This window comes from Tachyglossus aculeatus, chromosome X1 (genome assembly GCF_015852505.1).
Source record: "Tachyglossus aculeatus isolate mTacAcu1 chromosome X1, mTacAcu1.pri, whole genome shotgun sequence".
In the NCBI taxonomy this organism is placed as follows: Eukaryota; Metazoa; Chordata; class Mammalia; order Monotremata; family Tachyglossidae; genus Tachyglossus; species Tachyglossus aculeatus.
This window is the reverse complement of record NC_052101.1, coordinates 122,661,641-122,687,598: the sequence shown is the minus strand read 5'-3', so window position 1 is coordinate 122,687,598 and position 25,958 is coordinate 122,661,641. Positions and strand designations below refer to the sequence as shown.

The following is a 25,958-nucleotide window of genomic DNA, read 5'->3' as shown; positions in this document are numbered from 1 at the left end:
TAAGCACTTAACGACTACCACAGTCAAGGCTTCTTGGAGGAGATGTGCCTTCATTAAGGCTTTGAAGTTGACTGTACTCTTCCAAGCGCGCAGTACATTGGTCTGCCTGGAGTAGGTGCTCGAGAAGGCCATGATGTTTGTCTCCCCCTCTCTAGACCCTGGGCCCGTTGTGAGCAGGGATTGTCTCTTTCCAAGCGGTTAGCACACAGTAAGCGCTCAATACACACGACTGGATGAATGAACGTCTTAATCATTGCAGGGTTGGGGAAGGGGCCTGCGGGCGACTCCAGGCCCCTAACCGTTCTCGGCCCCTGGTGGAACTACAACTTCCAGCAGGCAGTGCGGCCCGCCCTGATTTCCGGGAGAGAAGATGGTGGCCGCCTAGCTGGGCTCCGCGGCCTGGGCCAGCGACTCCGAGCGGATCGAGGCGGTCGGCGCTGGTGAGTTGGGCCGGGTCGAGCCGGGGGATCTAGGGGTGCCCCGGATCGAGGAACACGAGGGAACTGTGGCTCTTTCTTTTGTGGTCCGGATGCAGCCGCGTTCCCCCCCACCGGTCCTTCCCCTCATTTCCCCCTTCCGGGTTGTTCGTTTTCATGGTATTTGGTGAGCGCTTACTGGGTGCCGGGCACTCTCCTAAGCGCTAGGGCAGGTGCAAGGTAGTCAGCCCCTACAGGGGGCGCAGTGGATAGAGTACGGGCCTGGGAGTCGGAAGGTCGTGGGTTCTAATCCCGCTCCGCCACTTATGAATAATAAAATAATAATAGTTAAAATGATATTTGTTAAGCGCTTGCTATGTGCCAAGCAGTGTTCGAAGCGCTGGGGTGTACACGAGGTAATCAGGTTGTTCCACGTGGGCTCATCGTCTTAATCTCCATTTTGCGGATGAGGTATGGAGGCACGGAGAAGTTAAGTGGCTTACCCAAGGTCACCCAGCAGACAAGTGGTGGAGCGCGATTAGAACCCACGTCCTCTGACTCCCAAACCCATGTTCTTACCACTAAGCCACGTGTAACCCTGGGCTTCACTTCTCTGGGCCTCAGTTACCTCATCTGGAAAATGGGGATCTAGACTGTGAACCCCACATGGGTCAAAGACAGTGTCCAACCGAGTTGCTTGTATCCACCCCAGCGCTTAGTACAGTGTCTGGCACTTAGCACTTAAATACCATAATTAGTATTATAATTATTAATCCCCATTTTACAGATGTGGTAACTGAGTCACAGAGACGTTAAGTGACTTACCCAAGGTCCCACCGCAGACAAGTGGCAGAGCCGGGATTAGAACCTAGGTCCTTCTGTCTCCCAGGCCCATGCTGTAGCTACTAAGCCACACCATGTTGCATTGTACTCGCCCAAGCACTTAGTACAGTATTCACCACACAATAAATTATTTTTTTAAACGGCATTTAAGTTCTTAGTATGTGCCAGACACTGTACTAAGCTCTGGGGTAGATATGAACTAGTCAGGTTGGGCATAGTCCATGTCTCACATAGGGCTCACAGCTTTAATCCCTATTTTACAGGTGAGGTAACAGAGGCACAGAAAAGTCAAATGACATGCCTAAAGTCACCCAGCAGACAAATGGCATAGCAGAATTTGAACCCAGGTCCTCCGACTCCCAGGCTCGTGGTCTTTCCACTAGGCACACTGCTTCTCCCATTCAATAAATACCATTAGTTGATTGATATAGGGGATCTCATGTTTTCGTATTTTGCCAATTAGTAGCGTGTATTGAGGTCCAATTTTTGTTTGTTTCTTTTAATGGTATTCACTATGCCAGGTACTTTATTAAGTGCTGGAGTAGATACACGTTAATCAGGTTGGACACAATCCATGTCATTCATTCATTCATTCAATCGTATTTATTGAGTGCTTACTATGTGATACAACCAAAAACAGTTACATTCCCTGCCCACAACGAGCTTACAGTCTAGAGGGGTGGAGACAGACATCAATACAAATCAATAAAATTACAGATATGTATATAAGTGCTGTGGGGCTGGGAGGGGAAAGAGCCAAGGGAGCAAGTCAGGGTGATGCAGCAGGGAGTGGGAGATGAGGAAAAGTGGGACTTAGTCTGAGAAGGCCTCTTTTAGGACATGTGCCTTCAATAATCAATCAATCAATCGTATTTATTTGAGCGCTTACTGTGTGCAGAGCACTGTACTAAGCGCTTGGGAAGTACAAGTTGGCAACATGTAGAGACAGTCCCTACCCAACAGTGGGCTCACAGTCTAGAAGGGGAAGACAGAGAACAAAACCAAACATATTATCATCATCATCATCAATCGTATTTATTGAGCGCTTACTGTGTGCAGAGCACTGTACTAAGCGCTTGGGAAGTACAAGTTGGCAACATATAGAGACAGTCCCTACCCAACAGTGGGCTCACAGTCTAAAAGGGGGAGACAGAGAACAAAACCAAACATACTAACAAAATAAATAGAATAGATATGTACAAGTAAAATAAATAGAGTAACAAATATGTACAAACATATATACATATATACAGGTGCTGTGGGGAAAGGAAGGAGGTAAGATGGGGGGGATGGAGAGGGGGACGAGGGGGAGAGGAAGGAGGGGGCTCAGTCTGGGAAGGCCTCCTGGAGGAGGTGAGCTCTCAGTAGGGCCTTGAAGGGAGGAAGAGAGCTAGCTTGCCGGATGGACAGAGGGAGGGCATTCCAGGCCAGGGGGATGACGTGGGCCGGGGGTCGACGGCGGGACAGGCGAGAATGAGGCACGGTGAGGAGATTAGCGGCAGAGGAGCGGAGGGTGCGGGGTGGGCTGTAGAAGGAGAGAAGGGAGGTGAGGTAGGAGGGGGCGAGGTGATGGAGAGCCTTGAAGCCGAGGGTGAGGAGTTTCTGCCTGATGTGCAGATTGATTGGTAGCCACTGGAGATTTTTGAGGAGGGGAGTAACATGCCCAGAGCGTTTCTGGACAAAGACAATCCGGGCAGCGGCGTGAAGTATGGATTGAAGTGGGGAGAGACACGAGGATGGGAGATTAGAGAGGAGGCTGATGCAGTAGTCCAGACAGGATAGGATGAGAGCTTGAACGAGCAGGGTAGCGGTTTGGATGGAGAGGAAAGGGCGGATCTTGGCAATGTTGCGGAGCTGGGTCCGGCAGGTTTTGGTGACGGCTTGGATGTGAGGGGTGAATGAGAGAGCGGAGTCGAGGATGACACCAAGGTTGCGGGCTTGTGAGACGGGAAGGATGGTAGTGCCGTCAACAGTGATGGGAAAGTCAGGGAGAGGGCAGGGTTTTGGAGGGAAGACAAGGAGTTCAGTCTTGGACGGCAGGCAGACATCCAGATGGAGATCAATCAATCAATCAATCAATCGTATTTATTGAGCGCTTACTATGTGCAGAGCACTGTACTAAGCCCTGAAGGCAGGAGGAGATGCGAGCTTGGATCCCGGAGGAGTTGGGCCGCGATGGACACGGGATGCCTTTCGCCATTAGAAACGCCTCCGGTCACACGGCTCTCGATCAGCGTGTCCGCCACGTGGCTGAGGCTCAGCTCCACCATCCCCGATTCTACCTGCAGGGCATAGGAGAGTAGGAGCCTTCAAATAAGCCTTTGAAGGTGGGGGAGAGTAATTGTCGGATTTGAGGAGGGAGGGCATTCCAGGCCAGAGGCAGGATGTGGGCGAGAGGTCGGCAGTGAGACAGGCAAGATCAAGGCAAAGTGAGAAGGTTAGCGCTAGAGGAGTGAAGTGTGCAGGCAGGATTGTAGAAGAAGAGAAGCGAGGTGAGGTAGGAGGGGGCAAGGTGATGGAGTGCTGTAAAGCCAATGCCAAGTTTTTGTTTGATACAGAGGTGGATGGGAAACCACTGGAGGTTTTTGAGGAGCGTCATGACATGTTCTGAGCATTTTTGTAGAAAAATGATTTGGGCAGTGGAGTGAAATATGGACTGGAGCGAGGAGAGACAGGAGGCTGGGAGGTCAGCAAGGAGGCTGATTCAGTAATCCAGGCGGAAGAGGATGAGTGATTGTATCAACGTGGTAGCAGTTTGGATGGAGAGGAAAGGATGGATTTTAGCGATGCTGTGAAGGTGGGACTGACAGAATTTGGTGATGGATCGAATATGTGGGTTGAATGACAGAGTCAAGGGTAACGCCAAGGTTACAGGCTTGTGAGAGTACAGTGCTCTGCACATAGTAAGTGCTCAATAAATACGATTGATGATGAAGGATGGTGGTGCCATCTACAGTGATGAGAAAGCCATGTCCCACATGGGGCTCACAGTCTTAATCTCCATTTTACTGATGAGGGAAATGAAACTCTGAGAAGCGAAGGTCAAGGTCTTTTAGACTCCCAGGCCCATGCTGTTTCCACTAGGCCAAACTTCTTCTCATGTTACTGAGATATGTATATTGCCGACTTGTACTTCCCAAGTGCTTAGTACAGTGCTCTGCACACAGTAAGCGCTCAATAAATACGAATGAATGTTACTGTGTGCAGAATGTTGGATCAGGCGCTTAGGAGAGTAGAAGACACGATCCCTGCCCTCGAGGGACTGATGATCTAAACAGGGAAGACAGCCGTGAAACATTTTACAGGAAGGAGGTAAAAGAGTGGAGAGATGGAGTTGCAGATGGGTCAAGGTTGAAATAGGGTCTGTCAGATATGGATCTCAGTGCCCACAGTGGCTGAGATCGTGTAGGTGCTGAGTGCATACATAAGTATCATTTGGAAGGGATGGGATTTCAAATGGGTTTTGAAGATGGAGAGAGCTGTGGTCTGGATCCCAGTGGCCAGGTGACTGCTTCAGCCCCCTCATTGGTCTTCTGGCCTCCAGCCTCTCCTTTCTTCAGTCCATACTTCACTGTCTTGCCTGTAGCATTTTTCTCAAACATCATTCTGCACCCATCTCCCCATTCCTCAAAAACCTGTATTAGCCATTTGTCTCCTCATCAGAGACTCCTGAACATAGACTTTAGGCTGTCTATCAGCTCTCCCTCTTGCTCTATTTCTCTCTCTCTCTATTTCTCTATTTCTCTCTCTCTCTCTCTCTCTCTCTCTCTCTCTCTCTCTCTCTCCCTCTCTCCCTCTCTCCCTCCCTCCCCCCGACTCCCACCTCTCCTATCCAGCCACTCTCTTCTCCCACTACACTATACCCCTGCTCATACTCTTCATTCCTGTCATGATTACCTACTCACAGTACTTAGTTCATGCCGTTCTCCAAGCCTGGAACTCCCACTCTTCCCCAATCCAACAAACCTCAAGCTCTCCCCATCTTCAAGGCCTTTCTGAAACTACATCTCCTCCAAGAGGCCTTCCCTGATTAATCTGGACTCTCTCCAGATTATGTCCCCCCAAAACCTGCCTGAAATCACATTTTCTCCAAGAGGCCTTCCCTGAGTAGCCCCCATTTCTCCTATCTGCACTCCCCTCTGTGACACGTATGCACTTGGCTGTGTATCCTTTAAGCACTTTGATACCTCATCCCCACAACTCTTATATACAGATCCTTATACTTTGCCATTTTCCCTATATGTCATTTGTTTTAATGTCTGTTTCCCCCTCAAGACTGTAAACTTTTTATGGGCAGGGATCTTGTCTACCAGTTTTTATTGTATTGTGTTTTTATTGTATTGTATTGTACTTTCCCGAGTGCTTAGGCCGAGTGCTTAGGCCGAGCACTGTATTAAGCACTTGGGAAAGTACAATGCAACAATATTGACAGTCCCTGCCCACAACAAGCTCACAGTCTGCAGGCGGGGAGACAGGCATCAATACAAATAATCAATCAATCAATCAATCAATCATATTTATTGAGCACTTACTGTGTGCAGAGCACTGTACTAAGTGCTTGGGAAGTACAAGTTGGCAACATATAGAGACAGTCCCTACCCAACAGTGGGCTCACAGTCTAGAAGGGGGAGACAGAGAACAAAACCAAACATATTAACAAAATAAAATAAATAGAATAGATATGTACAAGTAAAATAAATAAATAAATAGAGTAATAAATATGTACAAACATATATACATATATACAGGTGCTGTGGGGAATGGAAGGAGGTAAGACGGGGGGATGGAGAGGGGGACGAGGGGGAGAGGAAGGAGGGGGCTCAGTCTGGGAAGGCCTCCTGGAGGAGGTGAGCTCTCAGTAGGGCCTTGAAGGGGGGAAGAGAGCTAGCTTGGCGGATGGGCAGAGGGAGGGCATTCCAGGCCAGGGGGATGACGTGGGCCGGGGGTCGACTGCGGGACAGGCGAGAATGAGGCACGGTGAGGAGATTAGCGGCAGAGGAGCGGAGGGTGCAGGGTGGGCTGTAGAAGGAGAGAAGGGAGGTGAGGTAGGAGGGGGCGAGGTGATGGAGAGCCTTGAAGCCGAGGGTGAGGAGTTTCTGCCTGATGTGCAGATTGATTGGTAGCCGCTGGAGATTTTTGAGGAGGGGAGTAACATGCCCAGAGCGTTTCTGGACAAAGACAATCCGGGCAGCGGCATGAAGTATGGATTGAAGTGGGGAGAGACACGAGGATGGGAGATCAGAGAGAAGGCTGATGCAGTAGTCCAGATGGGATAGGATGAGAGCTTGAATGAGCAGGGTAGCGGTTTGGATGGAGAGGAAAGGGCGGATCTTGGCAATGTTGCGGAGCTGAGACCGGCAGGTTTTGGTGACGGCTTGGATGTGAGGGGTGAATGAGAGAGCGGAGTCGAGGATGACACCAAGGTTGCGGGCTTGTGAGACGGGAAGAATGGTAGTGCCATCAACAGTGATGGGAAAGTCAGGGAGAGGGCAGAGTTTGGGAGGGAAGACAAGGAGTTCAGTCTTGGACATGTTGAGTTTTAGGTGGCGGGCAGACATCCAGATGGAGATGTCCTGAAGGCAGGAGGAGATGCGAGCCTGGAGGGAGGGGGAGAGAGCAGGGGCAGAGATGTAGATCTGGGTGTCATCAGCGTAGAGATGATAGTTGAAGCCGTGGGAGCAAATGAGGTCACCAAGGGAGTGAGTGTAGATCGAGAACAGAAGGGGACCAAGCACTGAACCTTGGGGAACCCCCACAGTAAGGGGATGGGAGGGGGAGGAGGAGCCTGCAAAAGAGACTGAGAATGAAGGACCGGAGAGATAAGAGGAGAACCAGGAGAGGACGGAGTCTGTGAAGCCAAGGTTGGATAGCGTGTTGAGGAGAAGGGGGTGGTCCACAGTGTCGAAGGCAGCTGAGAGGTAGAGGAGGATTAGGATAGAGTATGAGCCGTTGGATTTGGCAAGCAGGAGGTCATTGGTGACCTTTGAGAGGGCAGATTCCGTGGAATGTAGGGGACGGAAGCCAGACTGGAGGGGGTCGAGGAGAGAGTTGGTGTTGAGGAATTCGAGACAGCGCGTGTAGACAACTCGTTCAAGGAGTTTGGAAAGGAATGGTAGGAGGGTTAAATAAATAATGTTACAGATACATACATAAGTGCTGTGGGGCTGGGAGCGGGGAAGAGCAAAGGGAGCAAGTCAGTGTGATACAGAAGGGAGTGGGAGATGAGGAAAAGTGGGGCTTAGTCTGGGAAGGCCTCTTGGAGGAGATGTGCCTTCCATAAGGCTTTGAATCGGGGGAGAGTAATTGTCTCTCAGATTTGAGGAGGGAGGGCGTTCCAGGCCAAAGGCAGGACCTGGGCCAGGGGTTGGCAGCGAGACAGGTGAGATCGAGGCACAGTGAGAAGGGTGGCACCAGAGGAGTGAAGTGTGCAGGGTGGGTTGTAGAAGGAGAGAAGAGAAGTGAGGTTTGAGGGTGCAAGGTGATGGAGTGCTTTGAAGCCAATGTTGAGGAGTTTTTGTTTGTTATGGAGGTGAATAGGCAACCACTGGGGATTTTTGAGGAGAAGGGTGATGTGTCCTGAACGTTTCTGTAGAAAGATGATCCGGGCAGTGGATTGAAGTATGGACTGCAATGGGGAGAGGCAGGAGGTTGGGAGGTCAGCAAGGAGGCTGATGCAGTAATCTAGGTGGGATAAGATGAGTGATTGTAATGACATGATAGCAGTTTGGATGGAGAGGAAAGGGTGGATTTTAGCTATGTTGTTAAGGTGGAACTGAGTATTGCCACTGGTTACAGTTTAAACTCATTTGCTTGTGTTCAGTCTTTGAATAGCTGTTTTGAGCCTGTGAAATCAATCAATGGTATTTATTGAGTGCTTACTGTGTGCAGAACACTGTACTAAGCACTTGGGAAAGTACAGTGGTGTGGGACAGAAACTGTGTCCAACCTGGTTATCTTGTATCTACCCCGGCACTTAGAACAGTGCCTGGCACATAGTAAGCACTTAACAAATACCATAATGATTATTATTACAGTATGATAGAGCTTGTAGTCACGCTCCTAGTTAAAGTTTCTCCTCTCCAGGCTCAGCTCTAGTCTGGCGGGGTTTTTCCTGAACCAGCCTCCAGGTGCTAATGGAGGCTGCTTCAGGTCGTTTGTCAGCTTTCTTGACTTTGAAAGTCTTGACTTTAAAAGCCAGTTCCCCAATGGAGACAATCGAGCCTGGAAACCCAGTTGTTGAGGAGGAAGAGGAGGAGGAGGAAGAGGAAGAAGAGGAGGAAGAAGAGGAGGAGGAAGAGGAGGAGCAGGCGGCCGAGCAGAGACCCAGGACCCGCTCCAATCCCGAGGGGGCCGAGGACCGAGCCCTGAGTGCCCAGGCCAGCGTGGGGAACCGGAGTGAGGGGGAGGGAGAAGCGGCCAGCACCGACGACAGCCCTCAGAATCTACCCAGCACTAATGGGAAGCCCTGGCAAGTCCCTGTGCAGGCTGTGGAGCTCCAGATCCGCACCCCCAGGGTGAACTGCCCAGAGAAAGTGGTAGGTGGTTGCTTTCCAGGCGCTTACCGGTTTTTCTGTCGAGCTCCTGTCTGATCTCTGGTAGGATTTCCCCCAAGAGGAGCCGCCGACACCATTTTGCCAAGCCGGGGTTCTGAAGCCCGGGCCCCTCTTGCCCCTGGAAGCCATTGCTGGGAGCTAAAACATTCACTAGGTGTTTCTGTGGTCTTGGGTATTTTCTTAGAGTATGATAACAACAACCTGACAGAGATGCCCACTCCGGGTGCCCCCACCAATTGGCCTGCCAGCGGATAGAAAGCGAGGCTAGTCGATTTGATGCTTACCCAAATCCAGATGCTTGTAATCTAACTGCCAGCGGCTGGCTGTGTTCAGAGAGCCACCTGATCACTGAGTGCTAGGCCAGGCCCTCTATCTGTTTCTTCCCAAATACTATGTTGCCTCATTTTTGCTCCCAGCAGGGCGCTACTATATTGCATTGTTATAGGTTTGCTTTGGCCACCATGAATTTCCCTGTACTCTACACCCAATTATCCTCTAATGCGAGGGTTGTGTTCTCTCAAAATCCCCTGCATTAAGGAAAACTCAAGCTCCTATTCTGAACCCACACGTGAGTGCCAGTATTCTTTCTTCTGATACTATCGATTGTTTGGTCTATTGATGACAGCCAAACGGGCTCACGCTGTCAGACAAATATTCCCCGATTCCCTAACGGCATTCTAGTGGAGTGAAAATGCATTATGAAATAACTGAGTGTATCTCTTTGGTGGATGGCATCTGGGCAAGACCCAGCACACTCCGTGTTTCAGTCCTGCACGGTTTGAACTGAGGAAGGTGGCCCGTGGCGATATGTCGGCTTTACGGGCCGGGGCTGCAAAATCCAGACGGATCTGTGGTCCCGTCCAAAGTCTGGTGGTGGCATCCAAGGCAATCAATCAATCAATTGTATTTATTGAGTGCTTACTGTGTGCAGAGCACTGTACTAAGCACTTGGGAAGTACAAGTTGGCAACATATAGAGATGGTCCCTACCCAACAGTGGGCTCACAGTCTAGAAGGCAGATTCAGGAGTTCAACTCCATGTTTCTAGAAGGCTATCCATCCACTTTCTCATAATCCATGTTCTCTTTCCTTGCACACAGATCATCTGTCTGGACCTGTCAGAGGAGATGTCTTTGCCCAAACTGGAGTCTTTCAATGGGTGAGCAGATGGGCTTTGGCTTCTGGTTCACTGCTTTGCCCATCAAAATGAGCTTTCAGTGGCCACCAATCCTTCCCCCTAACTCCCACACCCTCCCCTAAACATTCGCTCAGTCTCTTCCAATTGTGACCAGGGCAGATGGAGCGAAGTAGGGGAGAGGAAGAGGAGTCTGTCTGCCCTCCATCCTCTGTGAGCCATCATATTGGATCAATCTCCATGAGAGATTATTAGCAATCCATCACGGCCAGGACAATCTCCCCACCCCCCCTTCCATTTGTAAGTTCCTTGTTAGGCTGTACGTGGGGGACCGTCTGCCATTAAACAGAATGCCAAGTAGCAGTTTGCTTTCAGTGGCTCTGTGTCAGTGGGCAGAATAGATAAAGGAGATGTCAGTCATATTTATTGAGCACTTATTGTGTGCAGAGCACTGTACTAAGCGCTTGGGAGAGTAGAGTACAATAATAAACAGTCACATTCCCTGCCCACAACAAGCTTACAGTCTAGAGGGATACATCCCATCACCAGGAGACCCTGCCACGTCGGGGGAGCTGGGTAGGTCAGCCAGGGGCTCTGAAGGGGGCTGCATGCTGCCACCCATCCCTGAAAGGCCTTGTGCAAATCCCAGAAGCCCCCAGGGACAGCTGCTCTCTGGGCCGGGCTGGGCGCCCGCTCCCAAAGCCTCAGTCACACTTTCCCCGAAGCCATCTGGCTCTCTGCCCCCCGGGAAAGAGGTGGTGGTCTCTGGGGAATGGGAGTCTGGGAGTGGCTAGGGCAGAGTGGGCCCTCTGTCCCGTGCAGCTCCAAGACCAACACGCTGAACGTTTCCCAGAAGATGATCGAAATGTTTGTGAGGACAAAACATAAGATTGACAAGTGCCACGAGTTTGCCCTGGTGGTGGTGAATGATGATGCCACGTGGGTGAGTGAGAATTTGCCTTCTCCTTGTTCCTTCCCTTCTTCCTTGCCCCTGACCCCGGCGGGCAGGTGGTTCCAGAACCAAAGCATTAGTCTCTTCAGCCTGGTCTCCCGACCTTAGCAGGAACCCCTCTGGTGTGGCTTGGTAGATGATGACCCAGGGGTGTCTGGCAGGGCTTAGCTGATGCTTGATCACATTGCCAGGTGAGTTGGAGTCCCCTGCCTGGTCCTTCCTGTGCCCCACCCTTCATCATCATCATCATCAAAAACACTTACCGAGCTGCCTGTGTTGGCATTCAGAGTGGGAGGCTGTCTGTGGGGACTCATATTAGGAAGAAAACTTAGGCTCTGCCCTCAAGAAGCTACAGAGAGGCAGCATGGTCTGGTGAAAAGACCAGGGATCTTAGAGGGCGGAGACCTAGGTTCTGGACCCAGCTCTGTGGCTGACCAGCTGGGTGACCTAGTCCAAGTCTTTTGACCTCTCTGGGCCTCAAGCTATAAAATCAGAATGCCTGTCAACCTACGCATCAAGCAAAAACTCTTCACTCTTGGCTTCCAGGCTCTCCATCACCTCGCCCCCTCCTACCTCACCTCCCTTCTCTCCTCCTACAGCCCAGCCTGCACCCTCCGCTCCTCTGCCGATAACCTCCTCACTGTACCTCGTTCTCGCCTGTCCTGCCGTTGACCCCCGGCCCACATCCACCCCCTGGCCTGGAATGCCCTCCCTCCAGACATCCGCCAAGCTAGCTCTCTTCCTCCCTTCAAAGCCCTACTGAGAGCTCACCTCCTCCAGGAGGCCTTCCCAGACTAAGCCCCCTTTTTCCTCTCCTCCTCCCCATCCCCCCCGACCCTACCTCCTTCCCCTCCCCACAGCACCTGTATATATGTTTGTACAGGTTTATTACTCTATTTATTTTACTTGTACATATTTACTATTCTATTTATTTTGTTAGTGATGTGCATTTAACTTTAATTCTATTTGTTCTGACGACTTGACACCTGTCCGCATGTTTTGTTTTGTTGTCTGTCTCCCCCTTCTAGACTGTGAGCCTGTTGTTGGGTAGGGACTGTCTCTATATGTTGCTAACTTGTACTTCCCAAACGCTTAGTACAGTGCTCTACACACAGTAAGCGCTCAATAAATACGATTGAATGAATGAATGAATGAATGCTACCCACCTCTCCCTACCTTCCTGGGTGGTTGGGAGGATAAAATCAGATGGTTTGTGTGACAGCACTTTGGAAAAATCAAAACACGCTATGCATTCAAGGTGGTGGTGGTGTTCTTCATCGTCTAAGGGGAAGAGAAAAGACTGGATGGGAAAATATAATAGCAGGTGAACCAAGGTATGTGAACAATCCTCTTTGTTTTGCTTTCAGCTGTCAGGATTCACCTCTGACCCCAGGGAAGTGTGCAGCTGCCTGTATGATCTGGAAACTATCAACTGCAAGTCCTTCAGTATCCTTTAAGGGGCCGGAGGGAGGTGCTGAGAGGATTGGAGCCTGTTAGCCACCCTAGCTGACTCTGGGATCGTTCCCCCAGTGGTCAGATCACTGGTGGGCAGGGGCTGGGGTTTGGTCATTGGGTTGTAGTATATGGAATGTTGGTCTTTGAGGATATTCCAGTAGGGGAAGGGGGCAGTCTGAGGCGGGGGGGAATAAAATCCCAAAGAAAGTCCATAATTGTGCAGATTCCAGATCCTCTCTATTCTCCATAAGGTTAACCTAGAATTAAGCAATGGTATGTATTGAGCAGTCTTCTATGCAAAGCACTATACTGAGCGCTTGGGAGCGTAGAGTAGATGCAGGAAAGACGATCCTCGCCCTCAAGGGGTTTCCAATCTAACCAGGGAGATGGACACATGGTGATTTATAGATAGGATGAAGAAGTTCTTAAATAGGTAAGTCGACATGTCCGAAAATACAATGGTAGGTTGAGGGTGCCAAGTGCTGAGGTGCTGAGATAGTTTGGTGAGGATGAGGGAAGTTCGGGATGGAGTGACAGACTGACTGTGCGAGTTGGAAGAGAGCGAGGCGTCAAAGAGAACGCACAGGTTGCAGCCTTTAGAACCCTGGCAGTTGGTGATGTCGGCTGGGATGGGAGAGCTAGCTAGAGGGGAGGATTTGGCCGGGGAGGTGAGAGGTTCAGTTTTTGACATATTGAGTTGGAGGTGTCAGTAGTCCCTGTGGAGGGGTCCTGCAGGCAAGAGGAAATGCGAGATTGCAGATGGGAAGAGCGATTGGGACTCGTGAGATAGAGTCTTGTCTTATGCCGTCGAGTCATTTCCGACCCATAGCGACACCACGGACACATCTCTCCCAGAACGCCCTGCTCTCCATCCGCAATCTTTCTGGTAGTGTATCGATAGAGTTTTCTTGGTAAAAATACGGAAGTGGTTTACCATTGCCTCCCTCCACGCAGTTAACTTGAGCCTCTGTCCTCGACTCTCTCCCATGCCGCTGCTGCCCAGCATGGGTGAGTTTTGACTTGTAGTAGATTGCCCTCCACTTGCTAGCCACTGGCCAAGCTAGGAATGGAATGGGTAGGCCTCTGCTTGACTCTGCCTCCCATAGCCGAAACTGGTAGAGTACTGGAAACTCTCCAGGTGCGACCCTGAGAGGGCAATAGATGTTGAGGAGACATGAATGTAGAGATGGTCGCTGACGCAACGGGGATGGATGAATTCCTTAAAGGAGTGAGTTTAAAGCAAGAAGAGTAAGGGACCCAACCACAACCTTGAGGGACTCTGCATTTGGGGCAGGGGGAGGGGGACAGGTGGAAGAGGAGCCAGAGAAAGAGATGGAGAGAAGGAGGTAGGAAGAGAACCAGGAGACGATGCTGTTTGTGAAACCAAGTTTAGATGGTGTTTCCAGGAGAAGAAGGTGGCCATGGTGTCAGAGATGGCTGAGAGGTCCAGGAGGACTAGGAGAGAGTAGAGACCATGGGATCTGGCAAGGAAGAGAGCATTAGGGACCTTGGAGAGTGTGGGCTTGTGGAGCGAAGGGGGTCGAAACCAGATGGTAGTGAGTCAAGGAGGCAATTGGAGGAGAGAAAGTGAAGACAACCCATTCGAAGAGTTTGGACAGGAGTGGAAGCCAGGAAATGGGGAGGTAGTTGGAGGATGCAGTGGGATCCAGAGAAGGCTTTTTTAATATAGGGGAGACTTACAAGTGTTCAAAGGCAAAGGGAAGGGAGCCATCAAAAGAGAATCAACCGACCAGTCAAATTTATTGAGTGCTTACTTTGTGCAGAGCACGGTACTAAGTGCTTGGGAGAGTACAGTGTAACAGAGTTGGTAGACGTGCCCCCTGCCCATAAGGAGGTTGCGGTCCAGAGTGGGAGACAGACAGTAAAATAAATTATGGATGTGGATGTTAAGTGCTGTGGGACTGAGAGTGGGGTGAATATTAAGTGCTTAAAGGGTACAAATCCAAGTGTAAGGGTGAGGCAGTGGGGAGAGGAAATAGGGGAAATAAGGGGAAGGCCTCTTCGAGGAGATGTGATTTTAGGAGGGCTTTGAAGGTGGGGAGCATGGTGGTCTGTCGGATATGAAGGTAACGATTATAGGTGACAGAGAGGAGACTAGGGTAGAAGCTTGTATTTTTAGAAGGGGGTGGGGTCCGAGGCCTGTGTAGAGGGGGTAGCTTTTGAGAGCAGGGGGAGAGCTCCTCTTGAGATGGCTTGGAAAAGGAGAGAGAGGAGGGGATTGCTGCCTCAGCCTCCTTGCATACCTCCCTGCCTCCTGTCTCTCCCCACTCTAGTCCATACTTCATTCTGCTGTCTGGATCATTTTTCTACAAAAAAGTTCAGTCCATGTTTCCCCTCTCCTCAAGAACCTTCAGTGGTTGCCCATCCACCTGCAAATCCAACAGAAACTCTTTACCATTGGCTTTAAAGCACTCAGTCACCTTGCCCCCTCCTTCCTTACCTCCCTGCTCTCCTACAACTCAGCCTGCACCCTTAGCTCTTCTAATGCCAACCTACTCACTGTACCTTGATCTTGTCTATCTCACCGTGGACCTCTACCACTCGCCCACATCCTGCCTCTGACCTGGAACATCCTCCCTTTTCATATTCGACAGACGATCACTCTCCCTGCCTTTAAAGCTTTATTGAAGGCACATCTCCCCCAAGAGGCCTTCACCGACTCGGCCCTCATTTCCTCTTCTCCCACTCTCTTCTGTGTTGCCCTTGCACTTGGATTTCCTCCCTTTATTCACCCCTCCCTCAGCCGCACAGCACTTATGTATGTATCCATAACTTATTTAAATATCTGTCTCCTCCCGAGACTGTAAGTTTGTTGTGGACAGGGAACTTGCCTACCAATTCTGTTATATTGTACTCTCCCAAGTGCTTAGTACAGTGTTCTGTTCAGAGTAAGTTCTCAAATACAATTGATCTATTGATTGATTCGGGGAGGGAATTGTGGGAAGCTTGCACCTGATGTTTTCAATTTTGTTGAAGTAGTTGGAGGTGAGAGAGGAATGGGCGCTGGGAGAGACAATGGAGTTAAAGGTCTGGACTATTCAATCGTATTTATTCATTCAGTTGTATTTATTGAGCCCTTACTGTGTGCAAAGAACTGTATTAAGTACTTGGGGAAGTACAATATAACAATAAACACACACATTCCTTGTCCACAGTGAGCTTGCAGTCTAGAAGGGGAGTAAATGTTGAGGGCCAGAGGCATGGGATTTAAGGAAGAGGAGAAGTAATGTTCTCCTCCAACAGGAGGAAAGTAGGGGTGAATTGGAAGAGGCCAAAGCTGCCGTGGTCCTGAATTTCTGCCAAGAGTGCTCTGTGGCTGGAACGGAGGAAGTCTGCTGGAGGTTGGTGGTTCCAGCTGGACAGAGTGACAAAGGGGTGAGGGGCTGGAGCTGTGTCGAGGGTGTGGCTTTGTGTATCGAGGGAGGGGAGATTCGGAAAGGAATCTAAAAGCATTGAACAGAGGAGGTCCAGGTTTGTGGGGTTGGGGGGGAATGTGACAGCCATTGCAGATTAAGAGGCTGTGTTTAGAAATGGTGAGGTGGTTTGGGACGGTGGAATTCATAGAAATTCAGGAATGTACCTAATAACAATAATAATATTAGTAGTGGTGCGAGTTAAGGGCTCTGTGCCAAGAACTGTACTAAGTCCTGGTGGGGGATACAAGATAATTAGGTCAGACACAGTCCCTGTTCCACATGGGGCTCTGGTCTAATAGTGGGAGGGAGAACAGGTCTCTTATCCCCATTTTACAGATGAGGCAACTGAGGCACAGAGAAGTGAAATGACTTGCCCACGGTCAAACAGCAGGTGTATGACTGGTCAAAAAAAGTGAGCGGCGGAGCTGAGATATGGATCCAGGTCCTCTGATTCTTAGGCCTTCACTCTTTTCACTAGGCCTTGCTGCCACAGCCTTGAAATCAGGCTCTGAGTCCTGAAAGTGTTGGGTGTGCTTCAGGTGTGAGGGTTTTGCAAATTTCTTCAAGGGTAGGGTCACTGCTGGCTCCATCCAGCGAGACTTCCAGCCCCATGGTGACAGGCTATTTGGTGGAACCCTGACCATCTTGGACAGTGTGGTCTAGTGGATAGAGCATGAGCCTGGGAATCAGAAGAACCTGGGTTTTAATCCCGGCTCCACCACTTGTCTGCTGTGGGACCTTGGGCAAGTCACTTCTCTGTGCCTCAGTTCGTTTATCTGTAAAATGGGAATTAACACTGTGAGCCCCCTGTGGGACAGGGACTGTGTCCAACCCAATTTGCTTGTATCCATCCCAGTGCTTAGTACAGTACCTGGCACATTGTAAGCACTTAAATACCATTATTTTATTATTGATGGTGGTGATGGTGATGATTATTATTACCATCATCATCCTGACAGGCCTTGAGAGCTGTCTACCAGCAAGCCTCAGGCTCCCTGTCTCCCCTCTCCTGTATCACCCTAGCCAATTCCCTTCCAGCTCAGCTTTGTCTTCCCAGAGCTTTCTCAGGCTTCCCTCCCCAACCCCAAAGCCTTTGCCCGAAACAGTCGCCACCTCTTTTAAACCACCGCTCGAGGAAGCTATCCCCGAGTAACTCCAACCTGATAACACCATCTCGACCCACTCCACCTCCTCAGCTCTTTTTTGTAATGGCTGTACTCTGTGTGCTTGGGCGCGTGTGTGTGTGTGTGTGTGTGTGTGTGTGAACTGAAAGAGACTATGTTTTCACTGTGTGTCACATGTGGGTTGCCTTTTGTTGAGTTGCCGTGACCTACTTTCAGTTGGGGGCTGCTGCCTGCCTGACTCTTGCTTCTGATTAAATAGCCTCTTGGTGCCACCGTGTTCCAAGGTCGGGGAGCTGTGAGGAGGCTGTCCTGATCCCCACGGATCCTATGCTATTGTACTCTCCCAAGCACATCTCAGTCTGGGTGTTACAGGAATAGGGGCCTGGTGGGTTCAGGCTCCTAAGTAATAATAATAATATTAGAGGGAGGCTCCTAAGTAATAATAATAAGAAGAAGAAGAAGAAGAATGATATTTGGTAAGCACTTAGTATGTGCCGAGCACTGTCAGGATGAAGCCCTGAAGATTTGAAGTGCATCTTGCCATAAGCACCTTGAGGCCAGGAACTGCATCTATTCTAAAAGTGTAGAGCTGTACCCCCTGATGATGGGGGTGGGAAAGGCTCGTGGCCCCACGGTAGCAACTCCGCCCACAAGCCGAAGCTGTCGAGCAGGCTTGATCCCAGTCGTCCCGGGTGCCCGGCTTGGGGTGGGTAGATTTGGGCCAAGATCCGTCCTTTCCTCTCCATCCAAACCGCTACCCTGCTTGTTCAAGCTCTCATCCTATCCCGTCTGGATTACTGTATCAGCCTCCTCTCCAATCTCCCATCCTCCTGTCTCTCCCCACTTCAATCCATACTTCACGCTGCTGCCCAGATTGTCTTTGTCCAGAAATGCTCTGGGCATGTTACTCCCCTCCTCAAAAATCTCCAGTGGCTACCAATCAACCTACGCATCAGGCAGAAACTCCTCACCCTCGGCTTCAAGGCTCTCCACCACCTCGCCCCCTCCTACCTCACCTCCCCTCTCTCCTACAGCCCAGCCCGCACCCTCCGCTCCTCTGCCACTAATCTCCTCACTGGGCCTCGTTCTCGCCTGTCCCGCCGTCGACCCCCAGCCCACGTCATCCCCCTGGCCTGGAATGCCCTCCCTCTGTCCATCCGCCAAGCTAGCTCTCTTCCTCCCTTCAAGGCCCTACTGAGAGCTCACCTCCTCCAGGAGGCCTTCCCAGACTGAGCCCCCTCCTTCCTCTCCCCCTCCTTCCCCTCTCCATCCCCCCGCCTTATCTCCTTCCCTTCCCCACAGCACCTGTATATATATGTTTGTACGTATTTATCACTCTATTTATTTTACTTGTACATATTCTATTTATTTTATTTTGTTAATATGTTTTGTTTTGTTCTCTGTCTCATCATCATCATCATCAATCGTATTTATTGAGCGCTTACTGTGTGCAGAGCACTGTACTAAGCGCTTGGGAAGTACAAGTTGGCAACATATAGAGACAGTCCCTACCCAACAGTGTGCTCATAGTCTAAAAGGGGGAGACAGAGAACAAAACCAAACATACTAACAAAATAAAATGAATAGATATGTACAAGTAAAATAAATAAATAAATAAATAGAGTAACAAATATGTACAAACATATATACATATATACAGGTGCTGTGGGGAAGGGAAGGAGGTAAGATGGGGGGGTGGAGAGGGGGACGAGGGGGAGAGGAAGGAAGGGGCTCAGTCTGGGAAGGCCTCCTGGAGGAGGTGAGCTCTCAGGGCCTTGAAGGGAGGAAGAGAGCTAGCTTGGCGGATTTGGGGAGGGAGGGCATTCCAGGCCCGGGGGATGACGTGGGCCGGGGGTCGATGGCGGGACAGGCAAGAACAAGGTACGGTGAGGAGATTAGCGGCAGAGGAGCGGAGGGTGCGGGGTGGGCTGTAGAAGGAGAGAAGGGAGGTGAGGTAGGAGGGGGCGAGGTGATGGAGAGCCTTGAAGCCCAGGGTGAGGAGTTTCTGCCTGATGCGCAGATTGGTAGCCACTGGAGATTTTTGAGGAGGGGTGTAACATGCCCAGAGCGTTTCTGGACAAAGACAATCCGGGCAGCGTCTCCCCCTTCTAGACTGTGAGCCCACTGTTGGGTAGGGACTGTCTCTTTATGTTGCCAACTTGTACTTCCCAAGGACTTAGTACAGTGCTCTGCACACAGTAAGCGCTCAATAAATACGATTGAATGAATGAATGAATGGGTGCTGAATCCATGTTCGCCCTGGTCCTTATCTTCCAACCACCAGATCTGGATGGCCTGTTCAACCTTATGTAAGTCCCAGCTGTCGTCACCTCCAGTCACCTCCAGTCATAGAGGCGGAAGCTTCTCGGTTGGGTTGTGATTCAGAATACAAAGCCCCATTCTCCTCATGCCTGCTGGCCAAGGAGCACATTGGGGTCAGTTTTCACTGTTCTGAAATGTGCCCTCTTCCCCCTCCCTTTCCTTCTTCCTCTTGTTCCCTTTTCTCCCTCCCTTTCCCTCCTCCCTCTCTCTCCCTTCCTTTCCCTCTCTTTTCCTCTCCTTTTCCCTCTTCTTCCTCCCCTTTCCCTTTTCTCCTTCCCTGCCCCTCTTCTCCCTCCCCCGCCTTCCTTCTCCCTCTCCCCGTCCCAGACAGCAAAAGATCGAGCTGCCTGTCACAGAGAACGTGCAGACCATCCCGCCGCCCTATGTGGTCCGCACCATCCTGGTGTACAGCCGCCCGGCCTGCCAGCCTCAGTTTTCCATGACAGAGCCCATGAAGGTGGGTTCGAGAGGAACAGGGATTGTTTAGCCAGAAGTCTGGTAGGGTGGTGGGAACCTCACCTCCTCTAAGGGCCAGAAGGTGGAACAGGTTGTGGATGGACAGTCAAGCACTTTGAGGGCAGGGGATCACATCTGACTCCCAGACCTGGGCTCTTTCCCCTAGGCCACGCTGCTTCCCACTGGAGGCAGGGACATGGCTGAAAAGACTGGTGGAGGTTTTTCCCAGCCCTAAAGTTCTCAAAGAGGAGCTGCCACCCTCCCCACCCTCTCGGTAAGCTTCAGTAAGCCACATTCCAACCAGAAATAGACCCTTGACTCCCCTTTGAGGGTAGAGCGGCTGAGTTGGATCAGATGTTTCCGGGGCCATAGACGCGATTAGGAGCTATTCAATTTGGAGTTAAAAAGGATGCAAGCTACAGGGAGAGATTTAGGCTGTCTTTTTTTTTTTCCTCTCCTCCCAGAAAATGCTCCAGTGTCCGTATTTCTTCTTCGACGTGGTGTGCATCCACAATGGGGCAGAGGAGAAAGAAGAGGAGACAAACTGGAAGGTGAAAAGAGTGGAGTGAAATCCATTGCGGTTGGCTCTTCCCTCCTCAGCCCTTCCAAAACCCAGGGCCAGAGATTTTGGGTCCGGGGTATCTGGGGACAGGTGTCCAGATAGGGTGAAGGGAGTCCCTGCTGTGCATTTCTAAAAGGGGCCTGGCTGTCTCTCGGACCATCTGGGGGGTATGGGGGGTAGAGGGGGCGGGGGGAGGGGAATGACCGGGGAACGTTTTGACCAGGCCGGGGTCCCGGTGGAAATGTCTGTGGAGAGCAGAGAGTGGAGACTGCAATTTTTCTAATTCTAATTCATTCGTAGTTATTGAGCACTTACTGTGTGCAGAGCACCATATTAAGTGCTTGGGGGAGAGTACAATATAACAATAAACCACCACATTCTCTGCCCACAACGAACTTACAGCCTAGAGGGTGAGAGACATTAATATGACCAGGCTGGCCACTTGGACTCCAGAGGAGCCAGGAGAGGCAGCAGAAATGGTAAGGGGCCTGGCACGGACCCAATCCCTGGGCACAGTGACATCAGACCCAATCTGGCAATCGATGAGTGGCATTTAATGGGTGTCTACTGAGTGATAGGCACTGCACTAAGCCCTTGGGAAAATACAACAGTAGCGAGACACAATATCCTGCCCTCAAGGAGCTTACCGTTTAATAGGAGAAAGACAAGAATTTTTTACACATAACGAACAAGGATAACGCAGGAAGCAGTACGCACCCATCAGGATGAAACAGCGAAACAAACGCTTGCGCATACTAGTAGAGAAATGATCTGTAAAGCTATGTATATTTAGGGTATGAACAAGAATGCTGACACTAGGACACAAACTAGAAACTGGGATGAGATCAACATTTTTCACTTATATCCAGAAGTGAAGAAAGGAGGGCCATCTCCAGGGGAGTCTGGAAAAATAGACCCGAATGACTGGCTCCCAGTGAGAGGTGGGAGAATACTGCTACCAGGCCACCAGCAAGCCAGGATAAAAAACAGTTAAGGCAGATTGGAAATGCCTCAGGGAGAGCCCACCGACCCCAGCTCCCTGGTTGCTCAACTTCTGCCCACCGAAGGCCCCACCCAGAAGAGTTATCTGGATTCAGGCCTCAGAGAGGATTGCATTGTGTTGCCACATGGACTAGTGGAAAGAGCCCGTGCCTGGGAGTCAGAGGACCTGGGTTCTAATACCAGCTCTGCCACTTGTCTCGTGGATGACCTCGGGCAAAGTCACTTCACCTCTCTCTCTCTTTTTTTTTTTTTTTTAATGTGGTATTTGTTAAGCACTTACTATGTGCCGGGCACTGTACTAAGCACTGGGGCAGACACAAGGTAATTGAGTTGGACACAGTCCCTCTCCCACATAGGGCACCCAGTATTAATCCCCATTTTGCCAGTGAGGTAACTAAGGCAGAGAGAAGTTAAGTGACATGCCCAAGGTCACACAGCAGACAAGTGGAGGAGCAGAAATTAGAACCCCAGGTCACCTGATTCCCAGGCCCTTGCTCTTTCCATTAGGCCACGCTGCTACTCTGTGCCTCAGTTTCCTCAATTGCAAAATGAGGATTTGATACTTGTTTTCCCTCCTACTTAGACGGTGAGCCCCATGTGGGAGAGGGACTGTGTCTGACCTGACTGATATGTATCTACCTCAGTGCTTGACACATAGTGAACACTTAACAAATACCATAATCATTAGTATTAGTATTATTATTATCATTCCCTTGCTGGGTGCTGACCTGCCTCCTGTAGCTGTGCCTCCTCCGGGAGGAGGTCAGGGTATAATGGTCAGAGGGCAATTATGAAAGAGCTGGGAAGAGAAAGCCTAGCCTACCATTCTCCACATGCCCTTCACTGTCAGAAACATTCCCCGCCCACCCCCTGCAACAGCCCATCCACCCACTGCGGGCACTGAGAAGCAGCGGCACCTGGGGGAAAGAGCCGTGTGCCTGGGAGTTAGGAGATCTGGGTTCTGGTCTTCCCCTTTTAGACTGTGAGCCCACTGTTGGGTAGGGACTGTCTCTATATGTTGCCAACTTGTACTTCCCAAGTGCTTAGTACAGTGCTCTGCACTCAGTACGTGCTCAATAAATAAGATTGATTGATCCCAACGCTGCCACTTGCCTGCTGTTTGACCTTGAGCAAGTTGCTTCACTTCTCTGGGCCTCAAGTTTCTCATTTGTAAAAAGGGGAAAAGGTATCTGTTCACCCTTCCCTACGGCATGTGAGCCCCATGTGGTTCAGGGACTGTGTCCTATCTGCTTACATTATAGCTCTTCCTCAGCGCCGAGTGCAGTGCTTGGCACCAAGGAAGTACTTAAGGAATGATGATGACGATGACCGAGACCATGGCAGCCAGGGCCAAGTTTTGGACTCCTGTTGAAATTTGAAAGTTCAGTGAAAAGACAGCAGGAGAAAGGGCCTCAGGAGGAAAAGGAATTGGGCTTGTTTAGTCCAGAGAAGAGGCCGAGGGATGTTTGTAGGGGGGCTGGATCCCCCCCGTTTGTGGTCGCCAGCCTTGAGGTCTCCAAAACATAGAGCAAAAGCTGTGCCTCAGACACACCCAGAGCCCAGCGGTCATGCCCAGTGTCTTTTCCTGTCTCTGGAGGTTGAGCTGCAGGGTTTTGGACAGGAGGAGTCATCCTCTATCATCCCTGGTCCCCTTCAGCCTCCCTACTGCTAAAGCAGGCAGGGACAGAGAGAAGAGAGCAGCCACACAGGAACTCCAAACAGTAACAGCTCTGAAACCAGAAATGCTCATGCCCATGCCAGGCAGGATGGCCCAGGGTGCCACCCTCTGGCCCGGGTGCCAGCGTTTGCCGATCCCCCTGCTCTAGAGGGGAAGTTCCCCCGGGGCAGTGAGAGTGTCTCATCGATGGCCTTACCCCAGCTGCCACCCTGTTTTCCACCCCCAGGAGATGTACATGTTCTTTGGGAACCTGAACTCCAGAGGCACCAACTACAAGTACGAAGTGTCTTCAACCGGGCCAGCGGTGGAACTGCACAACTGCATGGCTAAACTGCTAGCTCACCCGCTCCAGAGGCCTTTCCAGACCCACGCGTCCTACAGCCTCCTGGAGGAAGAAGAACCAGTGGAAATTGAAGCCACCGTGTAGCCGCTGGATGTCACGTCCCGCGATCCTCTTCCACCAGGGGTGCTCACCAGAGCCATGTGTGGAGCTCATCCCTAGCCCCCGTCCAGTTTTAGCTCAAAGCCCAAGAGTCGAGTTTTACTTGACTCTCATTTTCTGCCCCCATCCCACAGATCACTCTGACTGTACAAGCAGCAGTTGATCTGTTGTACTGTTAGCCATCACTGATATACCCTGCGAAAATTAAAAGATCCACTGTTGGCCTCTGATTGAAAATGGGAAGGTCATTTTGTCCTACCTCTCCTTCAGGTGGTTGGGAAGGGGAAAAATGAGCTTGGAGTGGATGAGTTGGTGGCAGGACTTGCAGAGACAATAGCTGTAGCTTATTCCCCAGGACTGGGACTTTGCTTAGTGCTCTTAAGAAGAAGGGTCAATGTCAATCAGGGGCTTTTCCAATGAGATTCTGTCACATGGTGAGTTTGTGAACTTTTGAGCTGAACTCATGGAACTTCATTCCTAGTGGGGAAACTTTTTTCCAGCCAAGCAAAATGGTTTGTCTTTTGAGGGGATGGGGAGAGCCTAAATTGGTCAAATGTCTTTCTTCTGCCCTGTGGATTTGGGGAGAAAAGCCTCATGGATTTTCCACAGCAGCGATGGATACCTCTCTCGAGGTCTCAGTAACAGCAAATCTTCCTTCTCTCTGACCTCCGGCACTGCAGCAGTTGCAGTTTACATCAGACTTCACTGGACTGGAACTGTTTTCTTATGTGACCATGGTGAGACTCATGCCACCCTCCCCTCTTCAATCAATCGATAGATGGTATTTATTGAGTGCTTACTATGTACAGAGCAGCATACAGAGTCATTGGGAGAGGACAGTAAAACAGAGTGGACAGCCATGTTCCCTGCCCACAATGAGCCTGATCGGTTTCCCTTTATCTGCCATTTCTGTACTCCATTAGCACAGATCACTGAGAATTGTCCAAATACCTTCCAACGGAGTTGACTGATAAATTCAGATCCAGTTCACTAGACTGTTCATTCATCTGCACAGATGCAGAGGATGAAACAGCCTCACAGTAATGAAGATGCCCTTTCACTAAAGTTCGTGTCGGCGGGGGATAAGGCAGTTGGAAGAGCGCTAGTGTGGATGAATCGAAAGAAATAGCAACTAAAACCCAAGGGTCGGGAACAACTGCCTTGGTGTTCCGCTTGGATCCTGCCGGTAATTGAAAAGTCCCCATGGGACCTTGTTGACCGGTTCCCACGGGGTGAGGGAGGGTGCCGTCAGGATCCAGCCTCTCCCACTCTGGCCGTCCTGGAGTCTGAGGAAAACTGGCTCCTGGGTCTCTTGTGGCTTGGCACCATGGTAGCGACAATTTAGAGAGAGAAAAGGTAATCCTTTGAGGGAGCCTGAAATCCCTTCTCCAACTCCCGCCTTGTTTGCTGTAGCAAGAAAGAGATTGTCTGCTGCCGAGCCAGGATGGGCAGCCTCAACAAGCCCATAATCAGACCGCAGAGCCAAGAAACAAGCAGCAGGAGAGAACAGATCCAACAAAGGAGAGGCAGACACTAGCCTCCCAGGCCCTATCAGATCTAGACATAAACTACTCTTGCTGGTGCTGATTGATGGGCCCTGGATGGATGAAAAAACTGGAGGTTTCTGAGGTGAAATGGAAACCATCTTGTGCCCTGCACACAGTAAGCGCTCAATAAATAGGACTGATTGATCTTGGTCTGTTGCCCAACTTCTGGGTTTTAATGATCGTAATAATGATGATATTTGTTGTTTTATGGAAGCCCTAGGAAGAGTACAGTAGAGCAGAGTTGGTAGACACGTTCCCTGCCCACAACGAGCTTATGGTCTAGAGGGAAAGACATTAAATAAATTAAATTGTGGATATGTATATAAGTGCTATGGGGCTGAGGGAGGGGTGAATAAAAGGTGCAAATCCTAGTGGTTGGGTGATGCAGAAGGGTGTGGGAGAGGAGGAAAATGAGGGCTTAGCTGGGGAAGGCTTCTAGGAGGAGATGTGATTTTTAATAAGGCTTTGAAGGTGGGGAGAGTAATGTCTGTCAGATATGAACACGGAGAGAGTTTCAGGCCAGAGGCAGAACGTGGGCAAGAGGTCAGCGGTGAGATAGATGAGATGGAGGTAACGGTGCTGGGGATTGTGGCTGAAAGATGTTAAAATGGGGCAGATAACTGAAGAAGTGAATTCTGTAGTTAAATGCTCTAGTGAGCTGAAGCAGTAGCTGATGCTCTTGTTCCATGTAGGTTGAGTCCCCTTTGTATGGAATTGGATATCAAATTTTGTATTTCCTTAAGTTGTTTAAGCAGCGGGCCATAGTGGAAACAGCATAGATCTGGAAGTCACAGCAAGTGGGTTCTAATCCTGGCTCTGCCACTTGTCTACTGTGAGACCTTGAGCAAGTCACTTAACTTCTGGGCCTCGGTTTCCTCATCTGTAAAATGGACTTTTTACAGATGGCATAGTGGACTTTTTACGGTAGCAGCATGGCGCAGTGGGTAGAGCATGGACCTGGGAGTAAGGTCATGGGTTCTAATCCCGTCTCTGCCACTTGTCTCTTGTGTGACCTTGGGCAAGTCACTTCACTTC

The 25,958-nt window shown here is 50.4% G+C and overlaps 1 protein-coding gene and 1 non-coding gene across 3 annotated transcripts; one reads left to right on the top strand and one right to left on the bottom strand.

The window, feature by feature from the left end:
- Positions 1–267: 267 nt before the first annotated feature.
- BABAM1 (BRISC and BRCA1 A complex member 1) lies at positions 268–25,180 on the top strand. Of its 2 annotated transcripts, none has more exons than XM_038772831.1 (9): positions 268–440; positions 8,458–8,794; positions 9,912–9,970; positions 10,769–10,889; positions 12,266–12,344; positions 19,199–19,223; positions 19,564–19,693; positions 20,157–20,243; positions 23,161–25,180. In XM_038772831.1, the coding sequence occupies exons 2-9, from the start codon at positions 8,465–8,467 to the stop codon at positions 23,359–23,361; spliced, it is 1,032 nt and encodes a 343-aa protein (XP_038628759.1). In that variant the 5' UTR covers positions 268–440; positions 8,458–8,464; the 3' UTR covers positions 23,362–25,180. The 2 variants fall into 2 exon arrangements, with proteins under 2 accessions (XP_038628759.1, XP_038628758.1); XM_038772830.1 differs by having other exon boundaries at positions 8,454–8,794.
- LOC119920263 lies at positions 13,372–13,509 on the bottom strand. The gene has a single exon (XR_005448022.1). It is a non-coding gene; the product is annotated as a small nucleolar RNA SNORA7 (small nucleolar RNA).
- Positions 25,181–25,958: the final 778 nt, after the last annotated feature.

What these genes read in the sequence shown, in the direction of transcription:
- BABAM1 (XM_038772831.1), top strand. Translation starts at nt 8,465, where the DNA reads ATGGAGACAATCGAGCCTGGAAACCCAGTTGTTGAGGAGGAAGAGGAG. An exon ending in AAACTGGAGTCTTTCAATGG is followed by an intron (nt 9,971 to 10,768) that starts GTGAGCAGATGG and finishes TGTCCCGTGCAG; the next exon opens with CTCCAAGACCAACACGCTGA. An exon ending in CCATGACAGAGCCCATGAAG is followed by an intron (nt 19,694 to 20,156) that starts GTGGGTTCGAGA and finishes CTCTCCTCCCAG; the next exon opens with AAAATGCTCCAGTGTCCGTA.